This window comes from Protopterus annectens, chromosome 16.part0 (genome assembly GCF_019279795.1).
Source record: "Protopterus annectens isolate FY-2018-M chromosome 16.part0, PAN1.0, whole genome shotgun sequence".
In the NCBI taxonomy this organism is placed as follows: domain Eukaryota; kingdom Metazoa; phylum Chordata; order Ceratodontiformes; family Protopteridae; genus Protopterus; species Protopterus annectens.
In genome coordinates this window covers 674,732,694-674,745,613 of record NC_056750.1, presented here as the reverse complement: position 1 = coordinate 674,745,613, position 12,920 = coordinate 674,732,694, and the positions used below count along the sequence as shown (strand labels likewise).

The following is a 12,920-nucleotide window of genomic DNA, read 5'->3' as shown; positions in this document are numbered from 1 at the left end:
GTCCACTTGCTTAGCATCTCAGTTAGGTACTGTAATATTTGAGGTAAATTTAGTATTCCTGGATTCTGACCCTTTTTCTGATTCCAGGCACAAAACCGTTTCCATTTTGTGGAGTAGGCTTTTCTAGTAGAAGGCCTTCTGGCCTCCAAAATGACATCCTGCACCTCCTTGGAGAGTAGGGTCTGTTGTGAATTTAAGGAATCCTCCATGCGACTAGATTGAGTGTTTTCAGCTGACTGTAAAGAGTTTTGAAGTTGTGCTGAGTCAATAGAAGAGGCATTAGAGGCAGGATCCATGGTGGGGAATGCGTCAGGCTCCTCAGGAGTGGGTCTTGGCCAGTCTGGAGCAATGAGAATCATCTTTGGTCTGTCTGCTCTGGCTTTTAATAGAACTTTGGGCAGCAGAGGAAGAGGTGGAAAGGCATAAACTGTCATTGTTGTCCAACTGAAAGAGAGTGTGCCCACTTTCCAGGCCTGTGGATGAAAGGTCCTTGAGCAGAATTTTGTCGACTGGTAATTTCTGTGAGTAGGAAAGAGATCCATGTCTGGCCTTCTCCATGCTTGAATTATCTTTGTAAAAACTTGAGGATGTAACTTCCATTCATGTGGATCTGTCATATTTCTGCTTAGGTTGTCTGCCAGCGTGTTTTCCTTGCCTGGCAGGAACTGTGCTTGAAGTTGGATTTGTAATTCCAGAGCCATGTTCCAAAGAGACATGGCTAGCCTGCACAGGGGATAAGAATGGGTTCCTCCCTGTTTATGTACCACATCACTGTGGTGTTGTCTGTCCTTATCAATAGCTGGCCTGGATGCAGTAGGTCTTTTAAAGTCATAATAGCATTTATTATTGCTAGCATTTCCTTTTGATTGATGTGTAGGTGCTTTTCTTTTTGGGACCATTTGCCCTGAATGCACCGATCTGTCATATGCGCCCCCCAGGCGTAGTCCGAGGCGTCCGTTGTGATGACTTGATTTGCTTGAGGCTTGCAGAATGGGAGACCTCTGTTTCCTTGGCATGCTTGAGCCCACCACAGAAATTCCTTTTGAAGGCATGGAATCAGTGGTATAATTGTTTCTAAACTGTGGCTGTGTTGAGGCCGTAAGTTTTTTGGGTACCATTGAAGTTTCCTCATATGCAGCTTTGCACATGGGATTAGCAGGATGCAAGATGCCATGAATCCCAGAGCCTGCAGGATTTTCCTTGCAGTCAGCCTGGTGAAAGTTGCCAGTTTTCTGAAGTATTGAGTTAGTTGCCCTTGTTTCTCTGGCGTGAGGTAGGCCATCTGGGTGTTTGTATTCAAGCTGGCACCCAGGAAAATTATTGTTTGAGAGGGTGTTAGTCTTGATTTCTTTTTGTTGACTGTGTATCCCAGAGAATTCAACAACCTTATTACAAACGCCAGGTGTTTCAGAAGTATGTTTGCTGTCCACTTGGATCAGACAGTCATCCAAATATGGGTATATTTGTATCCCTTGAAGTCTGCAGAAGGCAATTACTGATGCCAGGCATTTCGTGAACACTCTGGGCTCAGTAGATAAGCCAAAGGGCAATGCAGAGAATTGATAATGGGTTGAACCTGCAAGAAATCTGAGGTATCTTCTGCAATCTTGTATGATTGGGACATGCAGGTATGCCTCCTTGAGGTCCAATGTTACCAGCCAAGACTCCTTGCCCAGCATGGGAAGAAGCTGCTGTAATGTGAGCATCTTGAATTTTGGTACGAGTAAATATGTGTTTAGGATGGATAGGTCCAAAATAGGTCTCCAATCTTTGCCCTTCCTTGGTACCAGGAATAGTCTGGAATAAAATCCTTGACCCTGTTCTTGTGCAGGTACCTCTTGAATAGCTTTCATGTCCATGAGATCTGAAATTTGCTTTTGTGCCTCTGCCCTTTGATTGTTTGGCATGTCTCTCATTTTTGGAAGGGTGTGAAAGTGGAATGTGTAGCCTCTGTCTATAATGTCCAGGATCCATTTGTCTTTTGTGACAATATGCCAATTTTTCAAAAATAATGCCAGTTTTCCGCCTAAAGCTGCTGCCATTAGAGCTTTACTTGGCATGCAAAGGGGAAAGTCATTGGTTCTGCTTTCTGAATGGCTGTGAACTATCCTCACCACCTCTTGGTGTAGGTGTTTGCCATTGCCTGCCTCTAAATGATCCTTGAGATTGCCCTCTACCCCTCGGGCGCCTGTATCTACCTCTTTGAGGTCTGTCCGTGGCTGGAAAGGACCAATTTTTTTGAAGGCCAATTTCTACTGAAACGTGGAGGTTGTACCTGTAGGAAATCTTTCACTGTTTGCATTGATTTTGCCTTTTCCTCCATTTTCTTTAATACCTCCTCAGCTTTAACACCAAACAATACATCTTTTTGAAGAGGTGCATCTAGTAATTTAGCTTTGACATGATCTGGTAAGGTTTGCTCTTTGAGCCAAGCATGTCTACGTATGACTGATCCTGTAACAGCAGCTCTACATGAGGCCTCTAAAGCATCAAAACCACATTGCAAGGTATGTTTACCCACATGTTCTGCACGATGCAACAAATCCTGCAACTCATTCAAGTCTGGTTGTTCAGGTTGTGACATTTTGCTTTTCAACTGAGATAACAAACTGTTGATACTTTAACATATGGAACTGACAGTTTAATGCCCTCATGGTTAAATTGGCCGAGGTATATACCTTTTTCCCCCACCTTTCTAAAGCTCTGGAATCTCTCTCAGAAGGTAATGGATTTTTGGCAGTGGAGGCCTTAATTCCCTTGGGACCCTGTGAAATAGTTTCTAGGTCAGCCGCATGGCTTTTGTATAGGAATTGGTGTGAATCAGGAACCCGGTAATACCAGTCAGGCTTGACTGGAGCTGGAGGTAAAGAATCTGGGTTAAGGCTGGCCTCTGAATACACATCATCTAGTATGTCTAAGACAGGAGGGATAGCCAGAGGCCTGTGCTGAGGGATCAAGAGGAAATCCCTGAGCCTTTTCTTGGAGTCAGAGTAATCTTGGCCTTCCCAGTGGAAGTGTTCCCTCACGGTATGCAAGGTTTCCCCAAAAGAGTAGTCCTCAGGGGGGGGAGACAGAGGGAATGGACTCCTCTGCATCAGAATCTTCAAAAGGGGAGTATGAATGTTCCTGGTCTTCAGAATGTTCTGAAGTAATGGAGGCCTGGTCCGAGGAAGGGTATTCTTCCTCCCCTCTGGGCCTTTTGCCCGAGGGGGGTTGAGAACCCCTGATAAGAGTAATCAAATCCTCAGCCATTTTGAGCATCTGCTTTTTAGGCATGGGGCCTTGAGAGGGGCCCTGTGGAGCTTGTCTTTTAGTATGCATGGCTGCTTTAGATTTAGTGAAAGCCTTAATGGAAAAAGAAGAAGGCAGCCTGAAGACACCTTGAGAGGTGGCAGGCCTGTCTAAACTCTGAGTTTCCCCACCAAGAGTGGCGTCGGTATCTGTAGTCGGGGTGTGGGCCGAGGAGTCTGCGACCTCGGGCACAGAAGACATCTCTAATGGAGCGTCATCGGTAGTCAGGGGCTGCGTAGGCGCCTCGCTGAGAACCGGAGCACCTGGAGTCGGCTTTAGCGTGGTGTCGGTAGAAGTCGCGGACCTCGTATGCCGGTCCTTATCTTTGCGTCTTTTACTCAAAACTGGAGTCGGAGTATCTGACGACATAATGTAATTAAACTTTTTGCCAAAATAGTGTTGGGCGAACTCTGCCCGACGCTTAATAGTGCGAGACGTTGTGGTCTGGGCCTAAGCAAGGAATGCAGAGGGAATGGAAATCCTTATGTGGTATTTGCTTCCCACATGAAATGCAATTATTAACTTTGTCTGACATCGGTCTGAAGCAAGAAAAGTTTCCTCAACGGGGTACTTAGCTTTCAAGAAGACTTCGGCTGAAAAATATTTGTAATCTCAGGAGCTGGCCAACCGGCACTTGCAAACTGCTTCTGCTTCGGGCACCGCGCGGCAAGAAAGACTGAAGAAAATGGCGTCGGCTGGTTCTTTTATACCTCTGTCGCACTGACGTCAGGGAAGAAGCGACGACATCCGACGCCAGACCTAGACTTTGGAATTCGGCCGACCGAGGACCCACCTGACGGCAGGAAAACCCATCTGTTATGACTGTCTCCTGATGTTCATCGTGCATACAGCTGCAAAGGGCTTCAAAAGCCAAGTTGCTATTACTTAAGCTGCTGCACCCTTAATGTGAAAAAAACCCTGCCCCATGCCAAAAGGATTTTCTCAAGCTACTCAAAAAAGGCAAGAATGATACACAACTTCCTTTTGATTCCAGCAGAGAAGAGGAAAATTAAACAACCTTCTCAAAGTTTGCAAATGACATGCAACAAGCTAGGAAACAGGAACCCCAAAAGGAGGCATTCACTTATGTACTGCTACCTTGAGGTAAAAGACAAAGATAGTCCTTCTGTCAAGAAATGGAGATTTCCAGAAGCCTACCTCCCAAAAAAACAATCCCAAATGGCCTCCAACAGTGCCTTCTCACTTGCAAGTGGTCAGTCAGGTTGATCACAAAATCTCACCTATTGGAATAAATGCTATAAGAACCCAACTCAGATGCTACAATGCTTCCAGAAAGAAATTGGAGGAGATCCACACAAGCCGTCTGCCCAATACAGAGTTGTGCAAATAACTTTACAAGCTAAGAAAGGGAGGAATCAACATGAGACTCTCAAAACTGCAGCACTTGAGTTGAAGCCCACTGAATCATGTCACTAGGGGAAAGTGAAAGTCAGACACCCCACCACCAGTAGCTAAGCCCAAAGGGGTGAAGAGCACTTCAGATGGGAGGACTTGCTCCAAGTTTCAAGGGAAACCCACTAATTTTGGGCCTTAACCAAATAACTAGCACCAAGGCACTGGAACGTTTAAGATGTCTGCCTTCATTTTCACTCCAGTGACAAACAAGAACAATAGTGAAGTAGCAGCTTGTTCAGTAAGAGCAGCAGCAAGACAAACTGATATCAATGCAAAAGTTTATCGGTAAAAGCAAAGTTTTCGGGTACAACTACCCTTCTTCAGTGCAAGGTAAAACAAAAAATTCATTGCAAAATTTAAATACCAATCACAATCAATCATTCAATTAAGCACAGCCAATAAAAATATATTAATCCTGTTCAACAATTAAAAACTTTACCCTAAAAATAGAGTAATAAAAACACTTTAAACTTAAAGATAAAATGTCAAGTTTAAAGTGATTTTATTACTTGATTTTTAGGGTAAACTTTTTAATTGTTGAAACAAGATTATATTTTTATTGGTGGTGCTTAATTGAATGACTGATTGTGACTGGTATTTAAATGTTGCAATGAATTTTGTGTTTTACCTTGCACTGAAGAAGGGTAGTTGTACAAGAAAGCTTTGCTTTTACCAATAAACTTTTACGTTGATATCAGTTTGCCTTGTTGCTGCTCCACTTTCACACCCATAGCCTCCACCCACTTTAAAAGCAGAAATTCAAAATAAGAGGAGGAAACAAAGCATACCATCAACAAAGGCAACTTAGAATCTTCAAGCATGGACCATCCAGACAGTCAGAAAGACATGCTAAGGAGACGCTGGCCATCTGTAAGGAAGGAACACAGCCAGCATGGATAAAAGATAAATGCCAAGAAAGGTTACCCCTCCCCCCACATTTGCAATGCCCAAAGAAGAAGGTGGTACATCTAAATGACACCTTTACAAAGACCCACTACTGAGGAACTCGGAAGGATCTTGACGGAATTCCTTTAACCCCCAAAATACAAAGTGAAGAAACTCATAGCTAGCAAAAGCAGCAGGGTTCTCTTTCCATTAGGCTTCTCTTAGTGGCCAATCCTTGGAGCAACTCTGAGAATCAGGCCTTAAAGGGTCCTCTAAAACCACATGGGTGGGTTGGAGGGTGGAACAGCCACAACTACAGACAAGTTCTGAACATAACCATCTGCAGCCCCCCAAAAAGTGCAGGATATATCATGAGCTCCCCCACCCTGAAGTACAGACAATTATCAACTTACAATAACTGTCTTTCGGCTTTTCACAGTTAGGGGTCGCCACAGCGGAAATCCAGAATTATCAACTTACAATAATTGCAGATTTTCCCATGTAATAACTGTTGCAGTCTTAACATCTGGGATCACTGCCATAGGTGGAGTCCTACACTGAAGTCAGAGTTTCGGCACCCATTCCTTCCCTCCTTAGGCAGACCTCTCTCACCCTCTAAACACACTGTTTGGACATCTACCCCAACTTTTACCCACACATCTTGGAAACAAAGGACCCTTGAGGCATTAGCCCTAAATCTTAAGGACTATGGAATCTGAATTGTTCTACGGCTCATGAGTGTGTGCAGTCTGCACCCATGGTGAGATGGGCATGACTAGGCTTGCATTACCCAGCACCCAAAGTGAACAGAAATCTCCCAAAGACGAAATCCCATAATGACAATTAGATCTCACAAAGTCAAAATGCTTAATTTCTTGTGCCTGGGCCACACACCCTGATATGGGCTCATCTTGTGCCATTCCTCAAGTAGGACAGATCATTACCACAAGCTTATGACAAAAGCACAAGAGATGAAACCTCAGCTCAGAGAAAGACAATTTACTATTACTCTGTGCATGTACTACTAAGCTAATGTCACATACATGGTGCCAATGGACAATTAAGGCATACTCCAAAACCTGTCTTAAAAATGTTTACTGACCTTAATGTGTTCTACTATGGAAATAAACTGCTAGTCTAAGCATATCACACACTCAATTCCTGAAACTGATTGATGCATAGATTGATACATTGATACAAATGATCAGAAAATGATGAAAGATCTAAAATAAAAAATAAAAAATAGGCACCCAGCCAAACAAAAGTACAAGACCTTTTTATTGTAAATCCACGCAGCTGCAGTTTAAGTGCCCTAATAGTGGCCTTCTGATATTCCAAAAGTCCTCTCTCCAGCAGTGACAGATTTTTTACTACGAATGAGGTCTTAATGACATGTCAGAGACTTTTCATCGTCTTACACCCAAACTCAAGTGAAGAGGAATAACAACTGCCCTAACTTACCTTTCAGGAACAATCCTCTCCTTCTATTACTGCTAAAAAAGGTGGTGGGTTCTATTATTCCCCCTACAGCTCTCAAATTATAGAATAACTCTCACAAGGCTAGACTGCCTTGAGGTAAACAATAGCAGTTAAAGCTAAACAATCTGACTTTATATGATGGCTATGCACCATGGAAAGTACAGTTGTGTACACTTACCATAAATGTTGAGACTGCAACAGTGAAACAAAGAACATATACAATTTCATTTTTAACCAATTTTTTTTAACAGTTTTGGACCTTTTTGCAATGTTGCCATGCAGCCAAAAAAGGTTCTTCAAGCTCCTCATAACCCAGTTATTCGTAACACTCACTGACATTGTGCTTGTTCAGTATAGCTCAACTTCTACACATATTACAAGACACTTAAGAGCTTTTGCTACAGACCTTGTAACTACTTTGTAGCTTGGCATCACTCCAAAGCTGTTGAGTGCACATTCAACAGGGACTGTGTCACATCTCTCTTAAGGGAGCATATATTGGCATTCTAGTTAAAATCTGTCCAACTGAAGCTTACATGTACTGTTGGTATAGCAGCATCACTGCACTTGCAGCACATCGTGGAACATAAAACTGAAGCATGTTTACAGCTATTAAAGGGCTTCTGCAAAGGGAGGTTCTTAATTACAGGCTCCACCAATCAAGAAAATATCCATAATGTTGATCCCTCTTGTGGGGGCTAAAGGTACCAAACTAAATTCCTGAGCATTTACAGAATGCAGAATGATAAGCAGATGGTCTATTAACAGCACCCGATTACTCTACTGATAGGGTTGGGTATAAGAGCACCCAGTTACTCTACTGATAGGGTTGGGTATAAGAGCACCCAGTTACTCTACTGATAGGGCTGGGTATAAGAGCACCCAGTTACTCTACTGATAGGGCTGGGTATAAGAGCACCCAGTTACTCTACTGATAGGGCTGGGTATAAGAGCATCCAGTTAATCTATAGGGCTGGGTATAAGAGCACCCAGTTACCCTACTGATAGGGCTGGGTATAAGAGCATCCAGTTACTCTACTGATAGGGCTGGGTATAAGAGGACCTAGTTACTCTACTGATGGGGCTGGGTATAAGAGGACCTAGTTACTCTACTGATAGGGCTGGGTATAAGAGCATCCAGTTACTCTACTGATAGGGCTGGGTATAAGAGCATCCAGTTACCCTACTGATAGGGCTGGGTATAAGAGCATCCAGTTACCCTGCTGATGCAGTCAGGCTGACACTTGAATGTAAAAAAGCACTCTTATGTCCTTCAAGTAGCATGTGTTGCAGTTATGTTCCAATCCTGGCTGGGAAGGAGAAATAATTAACCACCAGCAGCCACTTAAGACAAATATCTAGCACCTTAAGAAGACTAACTTTCACTGGTTCTAGTGTTTTTGAGTATGAAGCTTAAGGACTTAGTTGTGAAAATGTGACCTTCAAAATGTATCACACTTTTTGGGTGGGAAAAGAGGGAAGTGAGAGAATTAACCTTCATCCATTTTACCAAAATAATAGTGAAAAACAGCTACCCATCTAAACTCACATTATCCCGAATGTTGATATCCGACCCTCTGGAGAGTAACAGTTTCACCAGTTCCACATGTTTGTACTCAGTAGCCCAGATCATAGGTGTCCAGCCTCCATCATCCTGAGGGAAGAAAACGAAACAATTAAGAACTGGAAAGCTAATACAGCAGTGCAATTTACTCTTCATAAATAATAGTTAAATACTCACCTTATCAGCCGATGTGAGAAAGGTCTTTTAATACAGCCAAATAAACTCATTGCAACTGTACCAGCTTATCTATGAGACCACCACACTTTCATATATTTACATTTGGGTTTACAGTCTTTTCCAGTCAAAGTCTTCATTTTGTGCTCTAAAGCACCTTTGCTTGGGTGTGGGGGGTGCATGTCCTGAACTGGCAGATCATTACATCTCTCTCTCTCAGGCACACACACACCCTCACATTGGGCTAGCCTAACTCATCAACCTGCTCAGTTCACCTCAACCATTACTGCTGAACCAGTGAAGAGGGTCTCCTCAAACCATCTACAAAAGAATGCATCATAATCCTTAAAACCTTCAGATGCAAGTCTATACAACTCATCAGAGTACCAATCAGTGATGAAAGGGGGGGGAGTGGATGGATCCAACCATCAGACAAGAGGAATAAGCTCAGAAGGCAGTCTTATAGTAGTGAAGAAACTGGACTCAACGCAGAGTCATGACTCAATCAGCAACAGTCATGTGTGTGCACTGATGACCATCTAGTGTAAAACCACAATTAAGACACTTCAAGCACCTCTGTTCCTGGTGAGGCATCCCCTGGCTGGATTACTTAAACAGCAGTTTAATACCTTGATGACAAAAGACATTGTCAACAAACCACTTGGTATTTGTTTGGAAATGCCAGACCTTGTCTTCTCAGAGCAAAGGATTTGAACAGCTGTGCTGTCTTTTGTACTGTAAGTAAAACATTGTCAGTATACCCAGTGCATGAGGGGATCTTTCTCCCCAGGCTTCTGATCCTGCCAAGAAAACAATGGAAGACTTGAGTGACTTGTGGAACCTTCAGCACCAAGAGACATCTGAACATGCAATACACCTTTTTTCCATCTGTCTACCTTCACAAAAACATAACTTCTTGTCCTTTAGTATGTGTATGTCGCTATGCAATGCACAGTCTTGCTTGTGTTGGGATGCAACAGTAACTCAAACTGATGTGAATATTCTAGTTCTAAACACAAGGAATAGTTGCTGCGGATTAACATTTTATCATTCAAGGGACATCAACTTGTCTCCCTGACTAACAATAGAGCTGTAAACTATTTAAAGCAGCTTCACTGTCGGACTTTGCAAGATGAGGTTTTCACATATATCAAAAAAAGTATGTTCAAATATATTCAATGTTAAAAGGGTCAACACTATCAGTATATTCTGACTGTAGGTATCTCTATAGCCAAGGATGTACCTTCACCCAAGGCTTCAGCTGGCACATTCCCACTGCCACGTAAGGACATCAACAGTATAAGTGGGGCAAAGGCCATCATCTTCAGATCTTTTTTGCCCTGGCACAGCCACAGGAGGGGCGATCCGAATAAAAGAGCTAACTGGACCACACAGGGGCACCCCCAGAGCAACAGGTCAACTTAAAGTCCCCAACCTTCCTCTTGAGGAACCACAATAAGGTCGAAGGAGGGGGGACCTGGTAAGGAAGATGGAAGGGGAAAAATTGTTGCCCACCCTAACCAGAAGTTAAAGGAAGGAAGAGAGGAAGGAGAGGAGGGGATATGGACTGCAACAATTAATGCATTCTAACATCTACATTTACAGTAAATTTCTAACATAACTTTTATATATATTATGTCTTTCACTCCTGCAGTCATCACTACTAGGAAAATTCCCAAATCATGCAGAGGCTGGTTTGCCACAAGTAAAATAATTCAGGACAGCAAGTCTTTCAATATGTTACAGGCAAATCCTGCCTTAGCCTGAGGTTACGCCAAGATTATAATGGATTAAAAATGTATTTACTGAGATCCAAGTGGCTGTTTTAAAGACTGACTGAGAGATGATGCCCCTGAGGAATGTAGTAGTGGCTGCACGGGTTCTGGTGGAATAGGCTTTGACATGTCAAGGAAATGGCCTGTCATAGGTAATTTGCAAGAACGTTTGAGACTGCCTGCTAAATGATTGACTTTCCTTCTATAACCCAGCGAAGGAGGCAAACAACTTGTCTCTCTTTCTCTAAATTCCTTTGTCCCATGTAGGTAAAACGTACAGTTGTGTATACTTAACATAAACATAGATGTTAGAGTGTATTCACTGTTCCAGTCATGACTTACGGGATATCCCACCACGGAAGCCCCTGACCTATTCGACTACCATAGAATTTTCTCCTCCGCCTCCTGAAGCTAGCAGACACCCTGACTGATGTCAAGAGGTCTTGGTATAAATGGAGTCAGCTGGTGCAATAACCTCAGTACTTTTCCCCCAACAGATAGGAGCCCCCTAACAAGTCCCCAGGGTCAAAGGCCTAAGTTCCGAAACTCCATAGCATGTACAGAGGAGGGAACTGCCTGGAGGTAGATGGAATAACCACTCCAATTCCAAGGGGAAATAGGGGAAGGAGGGAGGGAAAATACTGCAACAATGAATACACTCAAACATCTACATTTGAGTTAAGTACACACAAATGTTGTATGTTCTTTGCGTTTCACTGCTGCAGTCATAACTTATGGGTTGACTCCCAAAGCTGAAAGAAGGCTGACAGAGAAAACAACTAAATTGGGATCTTTACAAAAGAAAAAAGCAAACTACATAGGAAAAAAAAATGGGAATTGTGGGAACAACATACACAGAGCAGGGACGAGGTTTAAGAGGCAGGATTTCAATGAGCTACACAATACTTAACTGACAATGACTGGATGGTTTACAAGTGATGTATAATGTTTACAACTACATTTGTTTCAATGGTGTCTGTGATGTAAACTATTTGCAACTAAAGTGATAGCATTTTGTATGTTCTTCATTTAAAAAAACTGTAAGATTACCTTTGTCTTGTGTGTAAATTTAATAAAGATGTTTAAAAAAAAGCTGAAAGAAGGGTGGATGGAAATTTATGGGGAGAAAAGGATGCCCTGCAGGATGGCAGTGACAAACCACACTCTGGACTTGGAGAAAATTGGAAGGTGATAACATTTGGTGAAGGTATGCACACAGGACCAAGTAGCAACTTTCAAAATGTCCTTACTGGCCACCCCTTTAAGAAAGGCAGTAGTTGTAGCACGAGCCATAGTGGAGTCTGACCTCACAGGGCCTGGAGGCTTCTTTCCATGATGGCTGTAGCAAAACAAGATACAGTGGGAGATCCAAATGGAGATTGTTTAGAAAATGGTCTCCCTAGTGCTATAGGCAAAGGACACAAAGTTGATCAGACTTCCTGACATTCTTTGTTCTGTCCAAGTAGTAACACAGCTGACTATGCACATCCACAGTATGGAAGATTCTTTCCCCTTTGTTTTGAGGGTTAAGAAAGAAAGTAGTCAAGTGAAGGGTCTAGCTTAGAGAGACTTCTGTAACCACTTCAGGTGTAAAGGAAAGGTTGTGCCTAAGAGAGACTATCAGGGTGTAAAGTGCTGAAAGGTTCCACACACACACACACACACACACACACACACACACACACACACACACACACGGGCCTGAAGCTCTGAAACCCTTCTAGCTGAAGTAATGACTACCAGGAGGGCAGTCTTGCAGCTTAGGAATTTGTGTTTGTGGCTGCAGCTGCCTTGAAAGGTGGGAGGGTAAGCTTCTAAAAAATGGAAGTAAGATCCCATGGGGGAACAGGAAGTTTCCTCAGGGGTCTAATGTGGATAACCCCCCTCAGGAACTGGATGGGAGAAGAGAAGAGGTTGAGTATGCAGGTGAGCTGAATTTGCTGAAGCGTGAAGTTTACTAGAAGAAGAATAAAGTCGACTGACAAAAAGTCCTGATAAGTATGAAAGGATCTGAGGCACTTGATCTTTAAGAGGGCTCCGTCTCTAATCTGCACCATATAGTGAATCTCTTCCATTTGTCCAAGTAAGATTTTCTTGTGCTAGGTCTTCTGGCTTCTTTTAGAATGTCCAGGAACCGTTTGTCAAGGGGTGTCCTCTTCCAGGGGGGGGGTCAAGGTATCATACAAGCTGTCAATTTGAGTGTATTCAGGTTGGGGTGTATGATGGTGCCTTTGTTGTCTGTTAAGAGGCCCACTTGTTAGGACAATAACTAAGCATTAGACAATACCAGTGTTGCCTTGGCCAATCAGTGACCATCAAGAGTGACTCTTGGCCCT

The 12,920-nt window shown here is 43.1% G+C and overlaps 1 protein-coding gene across 1 annotated transcript in view; it reads right to left on the bottom strand.

The window, feature by feature from the left end:
• The window catches only part of EHMT1 (euchromatic histone lysine methyltransferase 1), a 1,716,251-nt gene that overhangs the window by 559,590 nt on the left and 1,143,741 nt on the right, over nucleotides 1-12,920 (bottom strand). The window contains exon 21 of the mRNA XM_044058169.1: nucleotides 8,621-8,725. Coding sequence (XP_043914104.1) covers nucleotides 8,621-8,725 — 105 coding nt within the window. The remainder of the gene's footprint in view (nucleotides 1-8,620; nucleotides 8,726-12,920) is intronic.